Genomic DNA, 23,233 nt, shown 5'->3' on the forward strand with positions numbered 1-23,233 from the left:
ACAGCTGGCCCGGCCCCACCCCAGTGTCTGATTCAGTAGGTCTGGGTGGTGCTGAAGGATATGCTGCACTAGCTGGTTCCAGGTGATGCTGCTGCTGGTTGGCCCATTTAGAATCACTGTAAAGAGGATGTAGAGTGGAGAAAGGGGACAGGAGAGATGGACAGTTCATTTGCGCTTTCTGGAACATTCCTTGATGAAGTGTCACTAGCTCCTTTGCAGGAAGCCAGCTTTGGTCTCTGCAGTAGAGGGTGGCCAGGATCCCAAGAGCTTCTCAGAAATCCATCCCGGAATGCTGCTCATTGGTTTTGTGAAGAGCATCAAGGACTACGGTGTGTTCGTCCAATTCCCCTCAGGTCTTAGTGGACTGGCCCCCAAGGCTGTAAGTTCAGCTCCCTGCACAAGGGCCTTTGAGGGGAGACAGCAGGGCCACAGAACCTGAGGGTTGGTGGGAAAGAGCAGGATACTTTAATCTCTTGAAAGATTTCCAGGGATGTGACATAAAGGCACCTGACTGGCAGGGAGTAGAGCTGAGATTCAGTCCACCCTCTTGCCCAGCCTTGTGTCCTGGCTCAGAGCTGTGCCCTGGAGGAAAGGGCGCCTTTTCTATGTCACGCTACAGCTTTGGGTAGGTCATTGGATGGCAGGCTTTTCGACCAGAAAAGATCCTAGCAATCTCATAGTTGAACCCCCTCCCAGGCCTGCTGAATCAGCTGAGACCCATAGTGGGGAGGAGTCTCACCAAAGCCAGCGTACAACAGTGGTGAGCAAAGGGCTCATCACTCATTCCTGCCACACAATTCATAAATATGTTTTCCCTTCTGAAGGTGTGTTCCCCTAATGTTTCGCCTGCACAAATCTCATTTGCATCCCCTGCCAGAATAGTTTTTAAAATGGGTGCAGGGGGCAGGGCCCCAGAAACATGCATAGTGAGGAGCAGAGGGTTGCCATTGGGTGCTCGACAGCTCCGTGGCCCTCTGGCTTGCAACTATTGTGTCTTCTCGGCTGGGTGGCCTTCGAAGGCGGTGGTGTTGGCAGCCAGGGTCTCTCCTGTGTTTTTATGGGAGGGGAGCTGAGCTGTGCTCAGAGAGGGCTCGGGGAACTTCATAGGTTCCATCCCCCTCGGCCTACACCTCTTTCTGGGTGTGTTAAGTGCATTGTCTTACAGAGACGTTCTTTCTTTTTTTTATTTTTGTTCACTCTTTCCTTTAGATCATGAGTGACAAGTTTGTGACCTCCACAAGTGACCACTTTGTCGAGGGGCAGACGGTGGTGGCAAAGGTAACCAATGTGGACGAGGAGAAGCAGCGGATGCTGCTGTCACTGCGGCTGTCAGACTGCACCCTGGGGGACCTGGCCACCACCAGCCTCCTCCTCCTGACGCAGTGCCTGGAGGAGCGGCAGGGCATCCGTAGCCTCATGAGCAACCGAGGTAGGGGCAGGAGGGCAGAGGATGAGGGTCGGGGGTGGGGAGTGTGCATCCTCAGTTATGCCTGTCTGTTCCAATGAGTTTTGGGGCTTCCTGAACATTAAAAAAAATTGTTAAACTTTTTTTTAATGGGAGTATGACTTTTATAAAGGGCACACATCTTTTAGGGTGCAGCTCAGTAAATGTTTATAAAATGAACCTCCCTGTTAAACTCCCACCCAGATTGAGATAAAAGATCATTACCAGTATCCCAGAAGGTCCCTTGTGCTCCCTCCCAGTCCAGAATGAAAATTTTCCTAAGTTCTTTGGCTTCAGGTTTGCATTTGTTGTGAATCCATTCACCTCTTCACTTTTTGTTCCTGTATTCATCAACTATGGAGTGGATGAGAAAATGAAACAGGGACCTGCTAGATTTCCTGAGGGGTGATTAGTCTGACCCTCCTGAGATTTGAACCATTGTGTGGGATTGTTAGAACGCTGATGGCATTTGGGAGTCAGAAGCTTGGGAGGGTAGATTCCAAACAGAAAGAACAAAAATTCTGAAACCAAGAGGAAGCATGTGTTTCTGGCGTTTGTTGACTATTTTCATGAATTATGGCCAGGTGGGATTAGCAAAAGGCATAAGTCTCTGCTTGTGGTAGGAGTTTTAATGGATACCACACATTTTTACCAAAAGCGATTTTACTTCCACAGTGGTTCCAACACTCCGCATTGGAAATGTCCTCCACGTAGCAGCATGTTTCCAAAGGGAAAGAGTGGTGAGTATTGTCTCATCTTGCTAATCCCTGTTTCCTGTGGTCTCTGGCAGACTCTGTGCTGATCCAGACGCTGGCCGAGATGACTCCAGGGATGCTCCTTGACCTAGAGGTGCAGGAGGTGTTGGAAGATGGCTGTGTGCTGTTCAGTGAGGGCCCAGTGCCTGGCCTGGTGCTGAGGGCCAGCAGGTACCATCGGGCAGGTGAGTGCTTCTGTCTCACCCATCGTGGTTGGTGGGGGAACCCTTTGCCCATTGCTTCCTCTCTTGGGTACAGAATTTCCAAATACATAGGCTAGATAAGCTGATTTAGCAGAAAGTTTTGGCATGCTTTTCTTGTGTGGACTCAAATCAAGACAACAGCATACTAAAGACGGTTTAGGTATGCATCTCTTTATTGTTATAATTGGGTAAATCTAGATTTTTATGTATCGGGTTGCATAAATTACTGCATACCTGACCTTGACTTATGGAGCTAGACGTTTGACCCACATAGACCCAGGACACAGGTTGTCCTCTTTTCTTTTTTCTATCTAAGGGGTGCAGGGCTGTTGGAGAGATACTATTTCCCTTCCCTCCTGCTCCAGGAGGGTGATCACATTGTGTTTGGTTCTGCACTGCAGGGCAGGAGGTGGAATCTGGGCAGAAAAAGAAGGTTGTAATCTTAAGCATTGACATGTTGAAGTTGGAAGTACATGTTTCTCTCTGCCATGATTTGGTGAATAGAAAAGCTAAAAAGGTAAGCTCGCTAATTGATGACTTCTATTCCCATGATTTCAAAGGCATCATACACCCCTTCAACCCCACATCCTCTGTAGAGGCCTGCAGATAGGGTAACTGACTGTAGGCCTGGATTTATCCGGCTTATTCCAGGGTACACCTCTCGTCCTGGGGTGGTTGTTAATAGTGGTGACTTTCACTCTGGTTCAGGGGTAAATCGTGTGCATGCGGTCATTAGGGCCAAGCAGGGACTGTAGTTGAGAGAAGCGGGCGGGGCGGCTAGGGAGCGGTGGCAGCAGGATGCCGCTGGACTGCGGGCTGCCCTCCCTGCCCCGGAGGAGCAAAGACTTCACTCCATCTGACTGTTGCCACATCAGAACATCTGGGTGTAGTGTTGTTAAGTCTTTGGTTTTTAAGAGCAGGCAGAATTTGAATTTTTTGAATCGGAAATGAAGGTGGGAAATGTTAGAAACTATGATTTAAAAAAAAAAAAAAGCATGTGTATGTGTAGTTCTGACCTCCGGGCTGCTCATCTGTGTCCTATTCACTTTGTGTGGGAAGGGAATGGGTTCAAGGGAAATCTCAAAATAATGAGTGGAATTTTTCTTTGGGTAAAGTACGTATTTTGTCATTGTTTAAAGTAATTATTAAGCTCCTAATTGCATAAGGTATGCTACAGAGAATTATATAGGTGTAATCCTTAACCTCTGGTTGCTTATAGTTTTAAGGCTTTGAGAGACAACAGAAATAGAGAACAGTATTTACCCCTCACTAAGCTTTCTAGCAGGTCCCTATTCCATTTTATCATCCAGGTGAAGCTGGTGCATGTAGGGCCGTGAGCACAGTCTGGATGTTGGGGAAAGACAGGCTAAATGCCTTGTGCCCAGTAAGCTCCCAGTAATGACTCTGCTGAATGACTGAGGATGAATAAATTGTGTGAACTGCTTGTAGGACTAAGAGGATCAGGAGCCATAGTGTCTTAAAGTTGGAGAACCATTAGAGGTCGCCTGACTTTACATCAGTCACTAAAATAACTTTTAATGTTCTCATTTCACTAGTTCTAGGATAGGACCTAGGAATCTGAATTCAAAACAGAAGTTAACTCCAGGAGATTCTGATGTGGTGCCCTGAGTGTAGCCAAGTCACCTCAGTGTACAGGAGGGGAAAGCTGGGTCGAGGGAGTGAAGGCTAGTTTGTTACAGCTCGGGTTAGCCTTGGGTCCCTGGGACTCAGAGGGTTTCCCTGGTCTCACCCTGCCTAGTGGGTGACAAACGAGTGCTTGTGCTCTGTAAGAAGCAGGGACAGTGGGTTTTCTGTTTTCCAGCTGAAGAAAGGCAGTGAGCACCAGGCGATCGTGCAGCACTTGGAGGAGTCCTTTGCTGTTGCCTCCTTGGTAGAGACTGGCCACCTAGCAGCTTTCTCCCTGACCTCTCACCTCAATGACACCTTCCACTTTGACTCAGAAAAGTTGCAGGTGGGACAGGGTGTCTCTTTAACCCTCGAGACCACAGAACCGGGGGTGACCGGTCTTCTTTTGGCCGTTGAGGGGCCAGCTGCTAAGAGGACCATGAGAAAGACCCGGAAGGACTCTGAAACAGTCGACGAGGATGAGGAAGTGGATCCGGCTCTGGTTGTAGGGACTATAAAGAAGCACACCCTGTCCATTGGGGACGTGGTCACAGGGACTGTCAAGTCCATTAAGCCCGCCCATGTGGTTGTGACCCTGGAAGATGGCATCATTGGCTGTATCCACGCCTCCCACATTCTCGATGATGTTCCAGTGGGGACAGCTCCTACCTCCAAGCTGAAAGTTGGGAAAAAGATCACTGCCCGAGTGATTGGCGGGAGAGACATGAAGACATTCAAGTATGGAGGCTTTGGGGGTGGACTGCCTTTGAGGGGAGGTTGCTGTAATCATGAAGGAAGGAATTGGAACAAATGAGACTTTCTTTTAGTTAACCAAAACATTCAGAAAATCCTTTTGTGTGTCTTTGCTTTTTAATAGTGTATAATGTAGTGGTTAAGAGCAATGATTTAGAGTCAGACCTGGGTTTGGATTCCGGATTTGAATTTTGGACTCAAAATTATGTGACTGAGTTAAGTAGTTACTCAACTCTCTGAATTTTATTTTCCTAGTTTGTAAAGTGAGAGTAATGATAGTGACTAGCTCGCCGGGCCATTGTAAAGATTGAAAGAAAGAATATCTAGCATGTAATGTGCCTAGTGGGGTGTCTGACACATAGTTATTGCTTAGTATGTATCAGCAGTTACTGTAATTCATCCTCCACTGCATACTTTAGTTACACTCATTTAGTTTAAATCTAGTTACGTTATTGGAGTAAAAATACTTGCTGTAAGAAAAGCAAAAACAGAATTCAAAGCCTAGCCAATAATTTGCATATTCATTTCAGTAACTGTGGGATCTTCACTTAAGTCACTTATTCTCCTTGGACCTCAGTTTTCTTATTTTTAGAGTGGAAGACTTGGAGTATGTAGTCTGTAAAGAAAATTCTTTTCAGGGTTTAATATGATCAGTGAGCCTAAAAAGATCAAATGAGCCAGCTTCTTAATATTTACTGCAGAGGATGAGAATGGAAACACTTGGGCCTGACACATTACCGGTGGGTGGTGTGGCTTGGTTTGGTGGGGAGTTAGAAATTTTGGTCTCCAAGTTACAGTGTTACAGAGAATAAGAGAAGTGGTTTGAACCCTATTTGTCTTTCCAGGTTTCTCCCAATAAGTCATCCCAGATTTATTCGAACCATCCCGGAGCTGAGTGTCCGGCCAAGGTGAGAACTCCAGCAGCACGTTCTCGTGGCGAGGACAGTGGGCTTTGGAGTCAGGAGCTGAGTTGTCAGCACGGTGATGGTGACTTGCTTTGCCTCTGTCTGTCCAGGTTGTCTTATTTCTCTAGTAGGGATGTTTGGCTCTCATGGGGCTACTTAGAGGGATTATATGGAAATTAACGTAAGATCTGTATTCAGGGTTTAAGTATCAATTTAAAGGCTGATTGTAGTTCTGTTTGTTGGCACGTAACAAAAAGAAACATTTTTGCTTTCAACCCAGTTTTCTAGAACTCAGTATTTTTCTAACACCGTGTAGCCAAGGATGCCTGCTTGAATGAAGATTACTGCTTGCTGACTGAAGTTTTAGGCCATATTCTAGTGAATTCTGCAGAGGGGTGTTCCACAAGCGGTTCTGTGTGGACTAGTAGAACTGATAGTTCCATGTAGCAGTGAGTCCAACTTGTCTGGGATCATTTTTTTCAGAGGATCTTAAGCATTTTGACCCATGGGCTTATCTGCTTCTACTTCCCCCATTTATAAACAAAAAACAAACAAAAGAAACCCCAGCCTCTCAAGAGTTGTTAGGCCATCAGTGAATGAAGCTGGATACACATGACTGTGCACGTGTCTCTGCACGGTCAGCCCCGGGACCGACCCAGGTTGTAGGTCTTCTGTGCCGAGGGCTGTTACGGAAGGACCTTGTAATTATGTCTTAAGGACCTTTCTGAGGATAAAGTTTGGTCAGTGTCCTGAAAGGGTCAGGATACAAGTGGAATATTTGAGAAGGCTTGTGTCTGAGGTCTGGCAATACTCCTGGAAGCTTGATTCTAAATGCTAACTGCACTCTTGGGACTTCACAGAGAGCCTGTTAGTTCCAGAATAATGAGATTTGGTGGATGCACACATTCTTATTTATTTAATCTGTGGTTTCCGTATTCTTGTAGATATGATTGTGTCCCTTTGTTATCAAAACAAGGCACCTCCTCGTATTCCTTGTTTTAGTCTGCAGTGTCCTCACCTCTGAGGTGTGAGGTCTTGTTTAACTTATGGTTGAGGTCAAGTCGTTTATTCACGCTAAGGGTGGGTATCTCACATTAATGAATACTGCAAGGGTGAGTCGGTGAACATTGTGTGACAACTCCCTGCGATCCTCATTAACTACCCCTGCTTTTGGCTCACCCTCCTGTCTTGGGAGACTGATGTGAGCCAGAGTGGTGATACCTGACTGTGGCAGTGTGGGCCACGCCAGGAAACGAGTACATTCATAGATGAGAGATGGAGAGTTGTAACAACAGACAGACAGATGGACAAGTAAAGTGATGGCACATCTTCCACCTCTTCCATGCACCTGTGTTGTATTGTTAATTATTCTTTTAATCAAAGCCCCTGAGAAACAGTACAAACATACAGTCGTATTATGCCATATTTTTCAAATGCTTTGTGTTTTAAAATAACGTACTTTGAAGTCAAGAGAAAAAATATTTAATCAATCGATGGTGTTGACTCACTGAGGAGATGTAGTCCTATTTTTGTTCTCCCTTTGTATATGGAGACCTTGTGCCCAGAGAGCATGTTGTGTGTCCTAGAGATCAGTTCAGGGTTGATGAGGTCACCCAAGCTAGATAAGATACTCCCTCATCAGTTCCTCCTTTGGACGGGCAGGAGTTAGGAGAGCAGAGCAGTTCAGGAGTCTTTAGGTGGATCTCTGGGATTCCTTCTGGTCAATGAGTTTTTTCTTAGCATTGATCAGTTATGCTCACCCTTCTTTTTCTTGTGGCTATTCTCTTTAGAGAGGCAGTTTAAAGTCATTTTGAGGAAAAAAAAAAAGGATGACACATACTCGATGTGTGTGTGTGTTTTAGTTTTATCTTTTTTAGCTTAAACAACAGATGTCTATTTTTTCACTGTTTTGGAGGCTGTCAGTCTGAGCTCCAGGGTACCAGCAGGGTTTGTTCTGCTGAGGCCTCTCTCCTTGGCTTGCACATGGCTGTTTTCTCCCAGTGTCTTCCAGTGCTCTTCCCTTTGGAAGTATCTGTGTTCTGATCTCCTCTTTTAAAAAAAAATTTATCGTGGTAAAAGCACAACATAGATTTGCCCTTTTAACAGTTTTTAAGCATACATTATGGTATTGTTACCTATATCCATGTTGTTATGTAATAAATCTCTAGAACTTTTTCATCTTGCTTGACTGGAACTCTATCTAGACCCACTGAGTGACTCTTTGTTTCCCCTCCCCTGACTGAGCCTCTGGCAGTCATCATTCTGCTTTCTGTTTCTTTGAGTTTGGTTACTTTAGATACCTCATATAAGTGGAGTCATGCACAGTCCTTCTGTGACAGGCTTATTTCACTTAGTATAATGTCCTCAAGGTGCATCCATGTGGTAGCATGTGGCAGGATTTCCTTCTTTTTTAAGGCTGAGTAGTATTCCATTGTATGTATGTGCAGTGTCTTTATCCATTCATCCATCATGGACATTTAGGTTGCTTCCACATCTTGGCTACTGTGATTAGTGCTGCACTGAATGTGGGTATACAGATAGCTTTTTGATATCCTATTTACAATTATTATTATTATTATTTTTATTTTTTATTGAGGGGGTAATTAGGTTTACTTATTAGTTTTTATAGGAGATACTGGGAATTGAACCCAGGACCTCGTGCATGCTAAGCATGTGCTCTACCACCGAGCTGTACCCTCCCCCTTCAATTATTTTTGATATATTCCCAGAAGTGGGAGTATTGAATCATATGGTAGTTTTTTGAGGAACTTCCCTAATGTTCTCCATAGTAGCTACACTCATTTTACAGTACTACCAACAGTGTACAAGGAAGGTTCACTTTTTCCCACATCCTCACCAAAACTTATTTTCTGTTTGATAAGGGCCATCCTTACAGATATGAGTTTAATATCTCACTGTGGTTTTGATTTGTGTTTCCCTGATCATTAGTGATGTTGTGCACCTTTTCCTGTGCTTCTTAGACATTTGTGTGTCTTCTTTGGAGAAATGTCTGCTCAAGTTCTGTTTTTCCATCGGGTTATTTGTTTTTTTGTTATTGAGTTGTAGCCTAATTCCTTATAAGGCCACCAGTCAGTCTGGATTAAGGCCCACCCTAATGACCTCATTTTAATTTAATTGCCTCTTTAAATTCCATATCTCCAAATAGTCACATTCTGAGGTATTAGGGGTTATTCACTTCAACATTGGAGGGTGGGTGGGGGACACAGTTCAGCCCATCACAGAGGCATTCTGGTATCAGCTATTGAATCAATAAATTTTTTTATCCTAACTATGTAAGCATTGTAGATAATGAATGTAAATTGTCTATTAGACTGCCAGGCAGAGAAGTGTTCCCTTCCCAGGCTTCTCCCTCTGCCCCCAAAGGATGAATTCTCCATTATCCGACGTGTATCTAGCTCTGGCTTCTATACTTTAATTATATATACACATATATATGAACTTTTACATATATGCATCTCTACAAAAATTACTATGTGCTTTTTTCAAATTTTACAGAAATAGTAACTTTCTGCAAGTCTGCAACTTGTTTTTTTCACTCAAAATTTTGTTTTAAGATCATTCATTTTTGTGCCTTGAGTTAAAATAGTAATCCATCCTGTGAATGTGCCAAACTGTGTATTCTCAAACTGATGGAGGACATTTAGGATTGTTTCCAATTTTTTTCTTTTATAAACAATGCCACAGTGAACATCCTTCAACTTGTTCCATTGTGCATCCATGTGAGGATTTCTCTAGGGTGGAATTACTGGGTCATAAAACATGTGTATTTCAACTTCACTAGTGAGAATCCTGTGTTTCTATATTCACCAGTACTTGCTATTATTATATGTTACAGTTTTACTAGTATTACTTGTACCATTTTATTGGTGAGTTCTGTTTTGTTTTAGAAATTTGAATTGGTAAGCAGGGCTGGGTTGGAATGATGGAAATTCTTTGATTCCTTTGAAGTGATTTGTGGACTGATAACTCTTAGACCACATCCCTTGTTGCTCTTCTGAGAAGAAAAAGAGAATCAAGTGATAATGACACGGTAGCCTAGGGGACCGAGCCCTAGATTTTTGAGTCAGAACTCTGACTTCAGCTCCTGGGCCAGTAGCATAAAATGAGTTTAATAACACCTATTTTACCTAACCCTATTTTCAAACATGGGAGTGTTGTCACATTCAATGAGAGATGATTTGTGAAAGCAGTTCTGCGAACTGTAAAGCAGTAGCTAAAATACTGAAAGAAAGAAGTAGAACAATTTTATTCCGAAAACTTATGAAGATTATTGTTGGCTACCTACTTTACGACTTGTTCATACCTGAATGAGTGAGTTGGAAAGGATTAGCGTTCATGCAGGTATTGTGAACATTCATTCATTCCCCTTTAAGGAAAGAAATGGATGTGTGCGTGGTTGTGCTTGTGTTAGGGGCATCCTGTACAACTAATCCATGGCTGCTTAGGGGAGATGGTTTCAAGCTGGAAGCTGACCCAAAGGTTGGTTTACTGTTTCCATCATCTTTCTGTGCACAGTGAGCTGGAGAAGGATGGCCACACTGCTCTCAACACTCACTCTGTTAGCCCCTTGGAGAAGATTAAACAGTACCAGGCTGGTCAGACCGTGACTTGCTTCTTAAAGAAGGTGAGTAGTGCATGCTCTGCAATGCGATGCCATCCTTCTTACAGAAGAAAAGGGGTGAAACTGTCAATGACTGTTAGCTCTAGGCTTTGATTCTGTTTGTTACCACGATGGTTTGTGGGAGACAATAGAAAGCCTCCACTCCTAGAAAACTCCGAGTCTTGTCAAGGAGCTAAATTGATGGCTTACAAAACAGCTGGCAAGCAATTCACATTTCCACATGCTTATACATTAATTGTACAAAATGGAAAGATTATACAGCAAGATGTTAAATCTAGTACTTTATTTTAACTAATGTAAGATTCAAATTTCAGTGTCCACAAGTAAAGTTTTATCGGAACACACACACACACACATTCACACACACAATAAAAACAGAAATATTTTATTTATAATAAAGTATTGGAGTTTAGATTCTTGCCTTTTGTAAAGTTCAGGTACAGTGCAAAACAGTATGTAATTTGGTGCCAGATTGTATGTTCTAACCCCAAGTGGGCAGGAGTTGACTAAAGGGAAAGAGACCATAAGAACTGTACGAGATGGAATACAAATCAGAGAGAAGGTTGGTCTGGGCTTGATCTTGAGGGATAAATTCTCTTCACTACTGCCAGATTCTTCCTCCATAAGCATCTGTCTATGTCCGTGGTGCTTGATCTGTTTACTTACCTATTGTCTAGAGACATTCATAAACCCAAGATGCCTTAGAGTGGATTTAAGGCTCTTTATAATCTGACCTCACGAATCTGGTGTACCAGTCACGCTGAAACCCTCCTCTATCTTTTTCCCTTCTTGTCTTTATTTCTACACTTGGGTGCCCTCTATTCCTATGCCTACAGCCCTTCAAGGACCAGCACAGAAAACCCTCCCTCCTTACTAGTTTTCCCGTATAGTCCCCGAGTGTATTGTACTCCTGCATGCTGCTTGCTTCTCTAGTTATGTGTATTTGACTTATTCTTTGCAGACTGTAATCTCTTTGAAGGCAGGGCCTGGCTTTTATTTATCCCTGTCATGCCATATGCGTAGCGGCTGCTTGATAAATGTTTTGTTGAGTTGACTTGAAAATTGGGGTATATATTTAGGGCAGAACACTGTGTCAACAGTGAAATCAAAATTGATTTAGAAATAAGATATTAGTCCTTGAATATGGTTAACAATCACTGGGCACAACTGAACTTGGAGGAGGCAACAGAGGTCAGTGGGATTGGTCCTACTGCTTGAGGACATCTCTGAGGTCCTTTTTGCTCCTAATCAGCTGAGGCACTGGGAGGAATACATGTTCTGCTGGGCTCACAAAGGATCTGAGCTAGACTCTGAGTGAAGCCTGCAAGAACTGAGGTTGGGCAGGGGCAATGGGATGTAGGAGTGGGCTCCTGTTTCTTGGGAAAATGTAGGATTAGGGCCCTTTCAGCCCTATGATTTTAGGAGAGTCTTCTAATGAAGAGAAAAGAAAAGATGCTTGTATCTGCCCTTTTCCATTTCTCCCCCTATTTTTTTCCCCCAGTACAATGTGGTTAAGAAATGGCTTGAGGTGGAGATTGCTCCAGACATCCGAGGGAGAATTCCGTTGTTGCTCACTTCTCTTAGCTTCAAGGTCAGTGTGCCTGAGATCCCTGGAGAGGAAACGCCAGCTCCCTGAGCTTGATTCAGTGTCTGGTGTGTGCTTACAGTGGTTACAGGGAACCGTGTGCTTGTTCAGGGACTGGTTTGGGAGATACTTCAGTATGCAGACTTAAATGCTGTGGTTGTGACCTTTCCTCAAACATTAGAGGAATTTTGTCCTTTCAGGTTCTGAAACATCCAGATAAGAAGTTCCGGATTGGCCAGGCCCTGAAGGCCACTGTGGTTGGCCCAGATTCCTCCAAGGCCTTCTTGTGTCTCTCACTCATAGGTGTGGTACTGAAATGGGACCTGGTCGAGGAAGGGAGTGGGTAGAAAGGAGCGGGAAGGGCTCTTCGGCCATTGCCCAGGGTGAAGGATGCCTGCAGTATTGGAGTCGAGTCCTCAGAAAGCCTAGTGTGGTGGGTGGGTGTGTTCTTGGAACAGTTTTTCCCTCGGGGCTTTGCTCTGTGGCCTGTGTCTGAGTCCTCTTTACCTACATAGTTGATCTTCTTAGGTCTCAGAACGGGTTGTCCACCACATGGCCCTGGGATTCCTGATCACGTGACATGGTGATCTGGGTCTGTGCGATCCTTCTGGTCCACTCAGCCCAGACACCCCAAGTCTGGTGCTCCCACCTGCCCTGGCCTGTGGTTGGCCAGCATCCCAGCCTCTTTCTTGGCTCATTTCCCCTTCCATGAATCTGGTTCATTCTCCTGCCAGGTCCTCACAAGCTTGAGAAAGGGGAAGTGGCCATGGGCCGAGTAGTGAAGGTGACTCCCAAGGAGGGGCTGACAGTCTCCTTCCCCTTCGGGAAGATCGGAAGAGTCAGCATATTTCACGTGAGTGACTCCTACTCAGAGACGCCCCTGGAAGACTTTACCCCACAGAAGATTGTCAGGTAGGCTGAGTTTTCTTCTTCTTTTCAGCTGTCTGTGGGATTGGTGTATTTTTTGTTTTTACGATGTAATATGTGATTTTCTACCAGAAAGCAATTGTATATAAAATAAATAGAAAATGAAAATTTCTCTTACTCCTCTCTTTCTCCACTACTTTTTGCCATTGTATACTTTGATCTCTGCTTTCAAGACTTTAACATACATAGGTAAGTTTTCCTTGTGTAAGAATAGAATTTTGTTTTATATGCTGTTTTGCAGCTTGCTTTTTTTCTCAGAGCAGTTTGTCGTGGGCTGTTTCTTTTCCCATGCTAGTCTGTTTACATCAACCTTGTTCTTTTACCTTATTTTTTACATTTTTTTTTAGTATTCTATCATGTGTTTTGGGTTTTTTTGGTTTATTTTTTATTGAGGTATAGTCAGTTTACAATGTGTCAGTTTCTGGTGTACAGCACAATTCTTCAGTCACACATGAATATACATATATTCGTTTTCATATTCTTTTTCACCATAAGCTACTACAAGATATTGAATATATTTCCATGTGCTATACAGAATAAACTTGTTTATCTATTTTATATATGCTAGTCAGTATGTTTTGTTTTTTTTAATCACAGTTTATTTAAACAATTCTGTTGATGGATAATAATGTTGAAGTAAATATCTTCGCATATATGTTTAGATACTAGTGCAAGTATATCTGTGAAATAAATTCCTAGAAGTAAAAGTGATGGGTTAAACAGTGTTACACATTTTGCCAAAGTACCTTCCAAAAGGACTGTGCTGATTTTTATCTCCATTAACAATTAGCAAATGTGACTGTTCATTTCTCTCACCCCTATCAACACTGGATAGTCTTCATTTTTATCTTTGCCATTGAATAGGCTAAAATTGATCTCTCATTTTGAGTTGCATTTCTCATACTGGTCATTTTTCAAGTTTATCGGCTCTTTATATTTGTTCTGAGCTTTGCTTGGCCAAGTTGCTTCCTCATTTTTATATTGAAGCGTCCATCTTCTTAATTAAAAAAAATTGATCTGTAGGTGTTGTCTATAAAAGGGTAGCAGTAATCTTTCGCAGTTGGGGTTGCTTTGTTTATGAACTATTTCAGATGCACACAAATGAACCTACGTCAGAGTTTTAAAACCATTTGATAGCCTGAATAAACTAACATTGAAAGGGTAGATTTCAGCATGGTACAATACAGCCTTTCTGAGAATCAGAGTTAGCCAGCAGTGGAGCAGATGCCTTCAGGAGGCAGTGACTGGAGAGTAGTCATCTCTCTTTCCCATCTCGAGTGTCCCAGTCACCAGCACCTGCCTAAATTCTCAACGACTTGTCAGAGCTAACCTGCACAAAAATGCCCAGGGCCTAGGAGGGGAAAAAGAATGAGTCAGAGAGAAATCCAGGATCATCTCCCCTTTGTCTCCTGGAGGCTTACAAAATGCAAGTGTGATTTTGTAGCAAAATATTTTTAAAAATATATTTATTATAGTTAAACGTATGAGTAACATTCATTTGTAGTTCCTTCATCTGTCAAATGTGGATAATAAGTTAATTGCCTAAAGGTAGGCAGTCCCTCCAGGTGCTTTCCTACTTTAAGGGCTGTGATACCCTGGTAGAAAAGGCAGATGCCTGTCACGGGGAGAGTTTGGACTATATTGCTGCTGAGATCCCTTCTGCTGATAAGATTCTATACTTTACCACTTCGGGCTGCTACTTGCCGTGTTAGATGAAATGAGTTTGGAAACCCACCCAAAGAGTAAACCCAAAGCCTCCTGTACTCAGGCCTCACTGATTGGCCTCCTCTGAACTGCTGCTGTGAGTCTGCAGTGGTACCAGGCTGTCCCCTGTCACAGTTTCCTATGGTGAGTCTGTCTCCACTGAGATCGGACCCTCCCAGCCGCTGACACAAGCTGGTCCCGTCTCCTAAGTACTCACCCCAAGGCTGTATGGGCCTCCAGAGGGCTTATGTCTCCTTTTGTCCTCCCGGCACCTTCCTTGGGTAAGAAGAGCAGGTAGTGTTGTTTTGACTAAACAGATTAGTAAACTCAGGCCCAGAGAGGGAACTTGTCCCGAGTGCCTCGGCAGGGTTCAGCAGGATGAAGAACAGAGCCCTCACTTCCTTCTGCCTGTCACTCAGCCTTGTGGAGAAGAAGCCGAGGCTCTCTCCCTTCTCCCAAGGTGCTGGCTCAGCGTTTCCTTCTCTTCTGCTCTTATTCCAGGTGTTACGTCCTGTCCACCACGGATCCTGAGTTGACTTTGTCGCTGCGATCGTCCAGGTGGGTGTCTGTCATTGGGACAAGAATTAGGGGGAGAAGCCCAGGACTGAGGAGGGGCTACGTGGACCTGACACAGAGCTTTGGGCCTCCCAGCTTGCTTCTCTGCTCACACCTTATGCCCTGCTCTGTTGTTACCAGAAAAGCTGAGGACACTCAGATTGTAGACGAGCCTGTCTGCTCAGGCTCTTGTTTCCCAGGGAAAGGTTCAGACATCCAGAGTGGAGTTCGAGGTTGCCAGATGGCGGCCCTGCTAAGGGGAGGTGATTTAGTCTCCCAGTTCCGCAGTAGGGGTGAGTGTGCCGAGAAGAGGACTGGCCCAAGGTCCTGATTTGAAACGGATGTTTATGAGACCAGAGCTTTAGGTCTGACCTCCCTCTGGTTTGCTCAGCTGCTTGCTATTACCGTTAAAGCCAGTGCACTGACACATCCCTGGCTGATAGGACTTCAGGAGAGAGCAGGGCTGGGCTCTGAAGGTGATGCCCTTCTGACAGGTCCAGAGTCATATTCTTGCCAACCGTGATGATCACAGATGAGTTGGGGGTGAGGGTGAGGAAAAGGGGTTAGAGGTACGTGTATAAGTCTCTTATTCCTTTAGGACGAACCCGGAGACGAAAAGCAAAATAGCAGACCCCGAGATTAACTCCATCCAGGACATTGAGAAAGGGCAGCTCCTGAGGGGCTACGTGAAGGCCGTCCAGCCGTCCGGTGTGCTCCTCAGGTGTGTGAGGTGGAGCCCCAGGAGTGGGCCAGTGCCGAGGGCCTCCTGGGGCCTGTCCTGGTCTGTGGCCCTTGCTTCCCCCCTCATTGTCTCTGGAGGAAATGTGACGGGAGGAGCGGCTGAGTTCCCACCAGTGTTTTATGTTCCAAGTTTCTGTATACTTTAAAAAAAGTTTTGAACTATTCTTGTTTGGTATTTTGGACAAAAAACGTAGCACGTCCATGGTCAGGATTTGTACACGTTCCGTGAAATCACAGTGTTCACAGCCACCAGCTGTCCCACCCTTCCCTGCTGTAATTGTGCATCCGCATTTTCTTCTTGTCTTTCTCGCAGCTTGTGATTTGTACATTGTGATGCTCTGATACGGGGTGAAAAATACTGTTGGTCACATCTTCATTATGCTCAATAATTTTTCCAGTTTACAAAGCCCTCTTTATTTTATTGAATGCCAGGAACCTTGCATCTGTCGTAAATCTGTCACACTTTGGGTCTCTGGGAGAGGGGAGGTGCTCGGCTTGGCTGGGACTCTGTTTTTGTATTTATAACCACAGGACCCTTGTCTCTGTCTCCTGTCAGCCTTGGTCCCTCAGTTATGGGTTTGGCCCAGTACCCGCACGTGTCCCAGTACAGCCCAGCCAAGAGTACCCTGTATGACAAACACCTCCCCGAAGGGAAGCTGCTCACAGCCAAGGTCCTAAGGTAGATGTCTACCCTCCTTCTCCCTCCCCTTTGTCTGGGAGCCCTGGGAGGAGATTTAGAGGTAAATTTTAAACATAATGGCTTAGGTACTGGTGAGTACAGTAATCAGATAAATCCCTCAGCTCCTAAAGACAGATGTGGAGGCTTTTCTCTGCACAGGCACCTGTCGTTGGGGATGGAGGGGGGAAGGGGCAGCACAGCTACCCTGTGCATGTTTCTACTAAGCACGGTACAGTGTGCAACGGAATGGATTCCAAGGCAGAAAACTAGGCTGCTTGCTGTGCCTGTTGTCCTGTTACGTTGTCTTCATTGTCCACTCCCCGCCCCCATCTCCCCTTCATAGCGTGAACCACCGGGGGGACCTGGTAGAGCTGTCATTTCTCCCCCGCGACACTGGGAAGCCGGACGTGTTTCCTGCCTCCCTAGGACTGCCCCTCCGAAAGCAGGACGAGAGGGAAACAGGGGCAGAGGAGAGAGACCACAGAGGAGAAGAAAAGAAGGGGAAAAGGAAGAGTCAGAAGAGGAAGGAGAAGAGTAATGGTCAGGGCCCGGAGGAGGTGCAGCTGCCCAGCAAGGAGAAGAAGGTGCCCCAGAAACCGCAGGCAAAGAAGCCGGGCAAGCGGCCACACCCGGAGTCTGGAAGTGAGCAGGTGCGTCCCTTGGGAGGTGGCCTCCCCTCACCTGGAAGGGAGAGCCTCTCAGAAGCCGGCAGGCAGTTGCCTGACCTCAGCCTCTGGGACTGAGGGCGGCGTGAGCTGCTGCTGGGCGCTGGGTGCTGCCAGGAGGTGCGGGAGGGCGCTGCCCTGGGGCTTGGAGGGCGCTCTCAGGGGCAAGAAGCATGGCTCTCCCCGCCTGTCACCCTAGGAACACGTGAACAAGAAGCAAAAGAAAGCTGCTCCATCTGAGGAGGATGACAGTGGTGTCGAAGTGTATTACCGGGAAGGGGAAGAGGAGATGGAGGAGCCGAGTGTGCCGCCCAGGGTGAGGGTCGGCGCTGAGCTGGGGAGTAAGGGCCGCTCTGGGAGGGACATCCTAGGTCTGTTGCTCGAGGGCCGAGCTGTCTTTAGCACTGTCTCTTGTCTTCATTTTCTGTGCAGTGTGAAAAGATGGGGTGACGAGCTTCCTCAGCTAGTCCTCAGGCTCCCGAGGACAGGGCCCCTGTTTGACTTATTAGGTGGGCTGCCAAAGTCAGTTCTATTCAACGTGTATTGGGTGGAGCTGAATTCAGTTAGTGGGGCGGGCAGAGAAAAGGCAGCTTAGCTTTTCTGAGCCTATGTCCCCTGAGACATGAGGACAGTACTGCTGGAACTGAGGACAGTGTGGAAGGGCTTCCCAGACTTTAGGTGTAACCTCCCTGCCACCCTCAGATCACATCATACCTCTGTCTTAGCTCTGCTGCTGCTTTATACATGGACATAAGTATATATGTGCACATAAAATTTTGAACAATTATTACTTAAGTTTACTTATTTACAAAAAAAGCTTTTATGTCATTATTATAAAGAAGCCTAGCCTGGCCGTGGCGGGGGAGTGTCTGGGGAGCAGGGGGCGGCATGAACCCAGTGCTTTCCTGACGTGTACCTGTGACCCTCCAGAAGAAGCACCCCAGGCCAGCAGAAGCACCCCGGCTGCAGCTGTCCTCTGGCTTCGTTTGGGACGTGAGGCTGGACTCTCTGACCCCGGCCTTGCCACCTCACAGGGAGAGCTCAGACAGCGAGGAGGAAGAGAAGCCAGAGCAAGCCACGGTATCATATTTTCCAGGGCCCTGTCCTTTTTTCAGGGACCCTTGACACCAGTCTCCTGTGCTCTGTCCTGGCCTGGGTGGGGCACGTTGGGGCCATCTTGGGCTGGGAGTGTTTATAGACTCGTGGACTTCCCTGCCAGTTCTTAGCTTTCACCGCTGACCTGCCCGGGGTCTAAGGATCAGGTCACTCACTCACTGTTGTGCCTTCCATAGCAGAAGAAAAGCAAGAAGGAAAGGGAGCTGGAGAAGCAGAAGGCGGAGAAAGAGCTGGCCCGCATAGAGGAGGCGCTGATGGACCCTGGGCGACAGCCGGAGTCGGCGGATGACTTTGACCGACTCGTACTAAGCTCCCCCAACAGCTCCATCCTGTGGGTGCAGTACATGGCCTTCCACCTGCAGGCCACGGAGATTGAGAAGGCCCGGGCTGTGGCCGAGAGGGCACTCAAGACCATCTCCTTCAGGTTCCTGCTTCACTCCCCTGCTCTGGGCTGAGTCTGCCCTGCCGCCTCTCGGCCATTTTCTCCTTGGCAGGCTCGCGGCGGTTTAGGTTTCTGCCACTGGGGCCCCTTGGGTTCACTGGCTTTCTCTCAGAGGAGTGCCGTCTGTGAAATAGATCTGCTCATTTATATTTTATAGTTCTCTTCACTGAAATAGCCAAGGTTGACAGTTACACGAGTCCCTGCACCTCAGTTAGGTGCCCCACTTGGAGCAGAAGTAGAAGAGAGGAAACAGCTCTCCATGTACCTGGGCAAAAACCCTGCCAGTGGCCATTTTCCAGGCTTGGGTAGAGCAGGTTTCCTGAAGACTAGAGAACAGCCATGGCTTCCCTCTACATCATTCCCTTAGTTCAGAGACTCAGACCGCAGATTCTGCTCTGTCCAGCCCAGAGCTCAGGCCAGTCTGAGATTTGGTCAGCTTCCTTCCTGGGAGTGGAGGCAGAAACTAGGGGTGCCCTAGACCCACAGTTGGGGGTCCTGCTTCTGTGTGAGCTGCAGTGGGGACAGGGCCCCTCAGTGCCAGCACTTGGGGGTGGGAGCTGAGGACATGGGTGGAGCCTGGGGAGGAGGGATGGGAGTAGGGGGCTCGCATGGCTGAGGTGATGGTGCTGACTACTCTCCCTCCAGAGAGGAGCAGGAGAAGCTGAACGTGTGGGTGGCACTGCTGAACCTGGAGAACATGTACGGCTCCCAGGAGTCCCTGACCAAGGTCTTCGAGCGGGCCGTGCAGTACAATGAGCCGCTGAAGGTCTTTCTCCACCTGGCTGACATCTACACCAAGTCAGAGAAATTCCAGGTAGGAGGCTGGGCCAGGTGGCCCGCCACCAGACAGTCCTCAGCCTCTCAGAAACTAGCTCCTGGGCGTCCCGGGGGCAGCAGGGAAGTCTCTGGGGAGAACCCCGGCCCCTGGGTCCAGGCTTGCCCCAGGCTGGCTCCATGACGTCTGGGCCCAACGAGCTTATCTTCCAAGTAGGAGAAGTCGTGTCCCCCGCCTCTGTGTTAGGGACATGGGGCCGACTGAAGGGGCAGTGACCCCTGTGTGTATCGCTCGGCTGCTGATGGGTGTCGTAGATAGCAGGCCACATAGCCCCTTAGCCCCTCTCCGCCTCTCCTCCATGCCCTCGTCACTCTCACCTTCTCAAGGTGCAGGATTAGGAGGGAGGCTCCCCGTCCTGTTAGGCCTCCTCGTGAGTTCTCCTCACCTCTGAGAGCCTGCCTTCTCCCCTCACATATCTGGAATTGGGCCCAGAGAGTGACTGGCGTCTGTGAGCCCAGGTCTAGCTTCTGACGAGCATAGGTGCCCACTGCCTCCTCTGTCATACCACCCTCTCCTCAGCTTGCCCCGTCTTTCCCACAGGAAGCTGGTGAACTCTACAACCGGATGCTGAAGCGTTTCCGGCAGGAGAAAGCTGTCTGGATCAAATACGGCGCCTTTCTTCTGCGGAGAGGCCAAGCTGGAGCCAGTCACCGTGTGATGCAGCGAGCCCTCGAGTGCCTGCCCAAGAAAGAGCGTGAGTGCTCGTGCCCACACGCCCGTCCAGGCCTGCACACTGTGGGCTCTCGGATCCGGGCAGAGGGGTCGGGAAAGCCTTGTGGAGGGTACAGCTATCTCTCTGTTCATTATACGCTCATAGACACAGCACGTGTTGCATTTCAAATGCTAAACTTTGAAGATAGAGGAATGAAAGATAATTAACACTGATTCTGTTGCCCCTGCCTGCCCTGCGGCCCACCCCCTATTCCTCTTCTGGACTCAGAGAGTAGAATGTCTGCCATGGGAGTCATAGATCAATGCCTGTCTGTGTATTTGGCCCTAATGTGCCTCCTGTCATCACTTAGGTCTTAGGACCCAAGGGCAGGGAGTCCGGGGTCAGACCCTGTCCCTGCAGTGTGTTGTGATAAGGCTGTCTGTGCGTGTCTGAGCTGTCCTCTCCCCGCAGACGTGGATGTGATTGCCAAGTTTGCCCAGCTTGAGTTCCAGCTGGGGGATGCAGAGCGGGCCAAAGCCATTTTCGAGAATACGCTGAGCACCTACCCAAAGCGCACGGATGTCTGGTCGGTCTACATTGACATGATCATCAAGCATGGCAGCCAGAAGGAAGTCCGGTGAGAGGGGAGGGCGGGCTGAGGCTGAATTCCTTGTTGGGGGGTTGGGGGGTGCGTTGGGGCATCACCCACAAGGAGGAGTTTTAGCTCCACGGCAGCTCCCAGCACCCCAGTTATCTTACTCTGTCTGGGAAAACAGCTTTGACATGATACAACAAGTCCAATGGCAGTCACTTTTCCACTTCTTTTGCTGCCTCAGGGGCCAGCCTCAAGTCTGTATATGGAACTTTGGGTGGAGGTAGGCTGGCCCCTGGCCTGGGAGTCAGGAGACTCCTAATTAGCACTGAGCCTGGCTGTCACTGTAGACAGCGTTCACAGGCATGAGCTCACTGTTGTCCTTCAGTGCCCCCGAAGCAGGGAGGATTAGAGGCGGGTGGACTGAGGTCCCTAAAGAACCAGTGCCTTGCCCAAGCCTATCAGGTCTTTTCTTATGGATCCATACACACACAGGGCAACAGGGTTCTGGGCTTCCAGAAAAGCTGAGAGTCTCTCCTTAGTGGGAGGTCCCCAGGGAGCAGGATGGAGGGCTGACTCCCGATGACCCTGTGGTCAGGATCCCCCTTTGGCCCTGGCAGGCCCCGGTCCCTCCTGCTAGCTTTGTCCTGATTCACTATGTGACTTCAGGCCGTTAAGTCCTTTAACAGCTCTGGGCATCTGCTTCTCTAGAAAGTGAGGGTGATATTCTCTGTCTGTGGATGTGATGGGAGTTTATAACAGGAATAAAAATAAAAGTAGAAGTGAGAGTGCTGGATAACAGGAGGCCTGGCTCTGGGACCTGAGAGCAAGTGGATGAAGGCTGGCCAGGAATTGTGTGGCCAGGGACCAAGAGGCAAACGCTGCCCTGCTCTCTCTCCCAGGGACATCTTTGAGCGGGTCATTCACCTGAGCCTGGCCCCCAAGCGAATGAAATTCTTCTTCAAGCGCTACCTGGACTACGAGAAGCAACACGGCACCGAGAAGGACGTGCAGGCAGTAAAGGCTAAGGCCCTGGAATATGTGGAGGCTAAGAGCTCCGTGTTGGAGGACTAGTGCCCGGCTGGCTCCCAGGGCCACGGGCAGCAGTGGGCTTGCCCAGCCGACCCTCAGGCTCCTGAGCAGTTGAAAAACTGTGCTGCCTGAGGATTCTATTTAAGTGCTGCTTTTTCTGCAGTGCCCTTGGGGTAACCCTGTCCAGAAAAAAAGAATCTAAGATTTCTTATAATTCCTTTTTGCTTGTTTTAAGAACCAGTTTATGTCATCATTTTTCTAGGGCTGCTCAGTGGTTGCAGGCAACAGGGTTCTGGGCTTCCAGAAAAGCTGAGAGTCTCTCCTTAGTGGGAGGTCCCCAGGGAGCAGGATGGAGGGCTGACTCCCGATGACCCTGTGGTCAGGATCCCCCTTTGGCCCTGGCAGGCCCCGGTCCAGCCAGAAGAGGTCAGTAGGGTCCAGGGAGTAGATCGTGGGGTCTCTGGGCATCCAGCCTCAGCATAGCTAGTACCTTACACCCTTTTGTGAAGGCCATGAGGCTGGGGCGGGAGGACAAAAGCAGAGCCCAGCAGGGAGAACTAGGGAATCTGGCTGCCTGGGCTCAAAACATCTGGTGATGTCTCCTCCCAGGGCCACTGGGGCCAGATTACCCAACCTCTCTGAATCGGGTGCCTCATTTGTGAAATGAAGTTAACACGTCCTACCTCGAAGGGTTTTATGGATGAAATGGGTGTGTGTGTGCTGGGTGCTGCCAGGGGGCCTTGCAAGTGGGAGGCTGGGTGGGGACCTAGACTGATGTGTCGTGTGGCTTTGAGGAGAATCGCACAGTTTCTCCATCTCCTTGTAGCTCCTCTGGGGAGAGGTTCCTGGAAAGAGGGCATTGATTGACCTGATGGTTGTTTCTTGAGTCCTTGAGACAGGCCCACTACACACACAGTTCCCTATAAGATTCCCAGAAAGACTGACTCTCCACCTCCTTTGATAAGTAGTAATCCTGTATGTTCCCAAGTTCTTAGAGGCCAGCATGGACGCAGCAAGAAGTTGAAGCCAGTTCATTTTTGGCTCGATCTTATGGGAATTAAAAGTTTTCTTGGGTAGAGCTTTAAATATCTTGCGAGCTGGAGAGCTTTTCCAAGGGAAGTGATGAGTCATTTGCCAGAAAGCGGGACAAGGACAAGGGAGAGAGCATCAGAGGTTTTAGAGATAGTGGAGGTGCTTGGGCAAGGGTGGGTATGGGAGGGAGGTGAAGCAGGGCTGGCCTGGTTCTTGGTCATTATCTCAAGGTTACAAGAGCTAGACTGCCCTGCTGAGTGCAGGGTCTGCTGACCTGTACTGGGCTTTCCTCTGAGAAAGGCCTGATTCCATCTGTTCCCCAGATCAAATTAGATAACTGAATCCAGT

General features: G+C 47.6%; 1 protein-coding gene across 2 annotated transcripts in view; it reads left to right on the plus strand.

Moving 5' to 3' along the window:
• Positions 1 to 22,067, plus strand: part of PDCD11 (programmed cell death 11) — a 40,566-nt gene extending 18,499 nt beyond the window's left edge. Inside the window, exons 16-36 of one of the 2 annotated variants that reach the window (XM_006216352.4) lie at positions 209 to 379; positions 1,210 to 1,429; positions 2,235 to 2,384; positions 2,804 to 2,919; positions 4,225 to 4,766; positions 5,627 to 5,689; positions 10,223 to 10,331; positions 11,830 to 11,919; positions 12,114 to 12,216; positions 12,648 to 12,825; positions 15,046 to 15,102; positions 15,698 to 15,820; positions 16,397 to 16,519; positions 16,863 to 17,169; positions 17,384 to 17,500; positions 18,115 to 18,264; positions 18,477 to 18,724; positions 19,388 to 19,556; positions 20,118 to 20,271; positions 20,701 to 20,866; positions 21,724 to 22,067. In XM_006216352.4, coding sequence (XP_006216414.1) covers positions 209 to 379; positions 1,210 to 1,429; positions 2,235 to 2,384; positions 2,804 to 2,919; positions 4,225 to 4,766; positions 5,627 to 5,689; positions 10,223 to 10,331; positions 11,830 to 11,919; positions 12,114 to 12,216; positions 12,648 to 12,825; positions 15,046 to 15,102; positions 15,698 to 15,820; positions 16,397 to 16,519; positions 16,863 to 17,169; positions 17,384 to 17,500; positions 18,115 to 18,264; positions 18,477 to 18,724; positions 19,388 to 19,556; positions 20,118 to 20,271; positions 20,701 to 20,866; positions 21,724 to 21,895 — 3,528 coding nt within the window. In that variant the 3' untranslated portion in view covers positions 21,896 to 22,067. The remainder of the gene's footprint in view (positions 1 to 208; positions 380 to 1,209; positions 1,430 to 2,234; positions 2,385 to 2,803; positions 2,920 to 4,224; positions 4,767 to 5,626; positions 5,690 to 10,222; positions 10,332 to 11,829; positions 11,920 to 12,113; positions 12,217 to 12,647; positions 12,826 to 15,045; positions 15,103 to 15,697; positions 15,821 to 16,396; positions 16,520 to 16,862; positions 17,170 to 17,383; positions 17,501 to 18,114; positions 18,265 to 18,476; positions 18,725 to 19,387; positions 19,557 to 20,117; positions 20,272 to 20,700; positions 20,867 to 21,723) is intronic. The other variant, XM_015249635.3, reaches the window with a different exon arrangement.
• The last annotated feature ends 1,166 nt before the right edge of the window (positions 22,068 to 23,233 follow it).

The sequence above is a fragment of the Vicugna pacos genome, chromosome 11 (genome assembly GCF_048564905.1).
Source record: "Vicugna pacos chromosome 11, VicPac4, whole genome shotgun sequence".
Taxonomy (NCBI): domain Eukaryota; kingdom Metazoa; phylum Chordata; class Mammalia; order Artiodactyla; family Camelidae; genus Vicugna; species Vicugna pacos.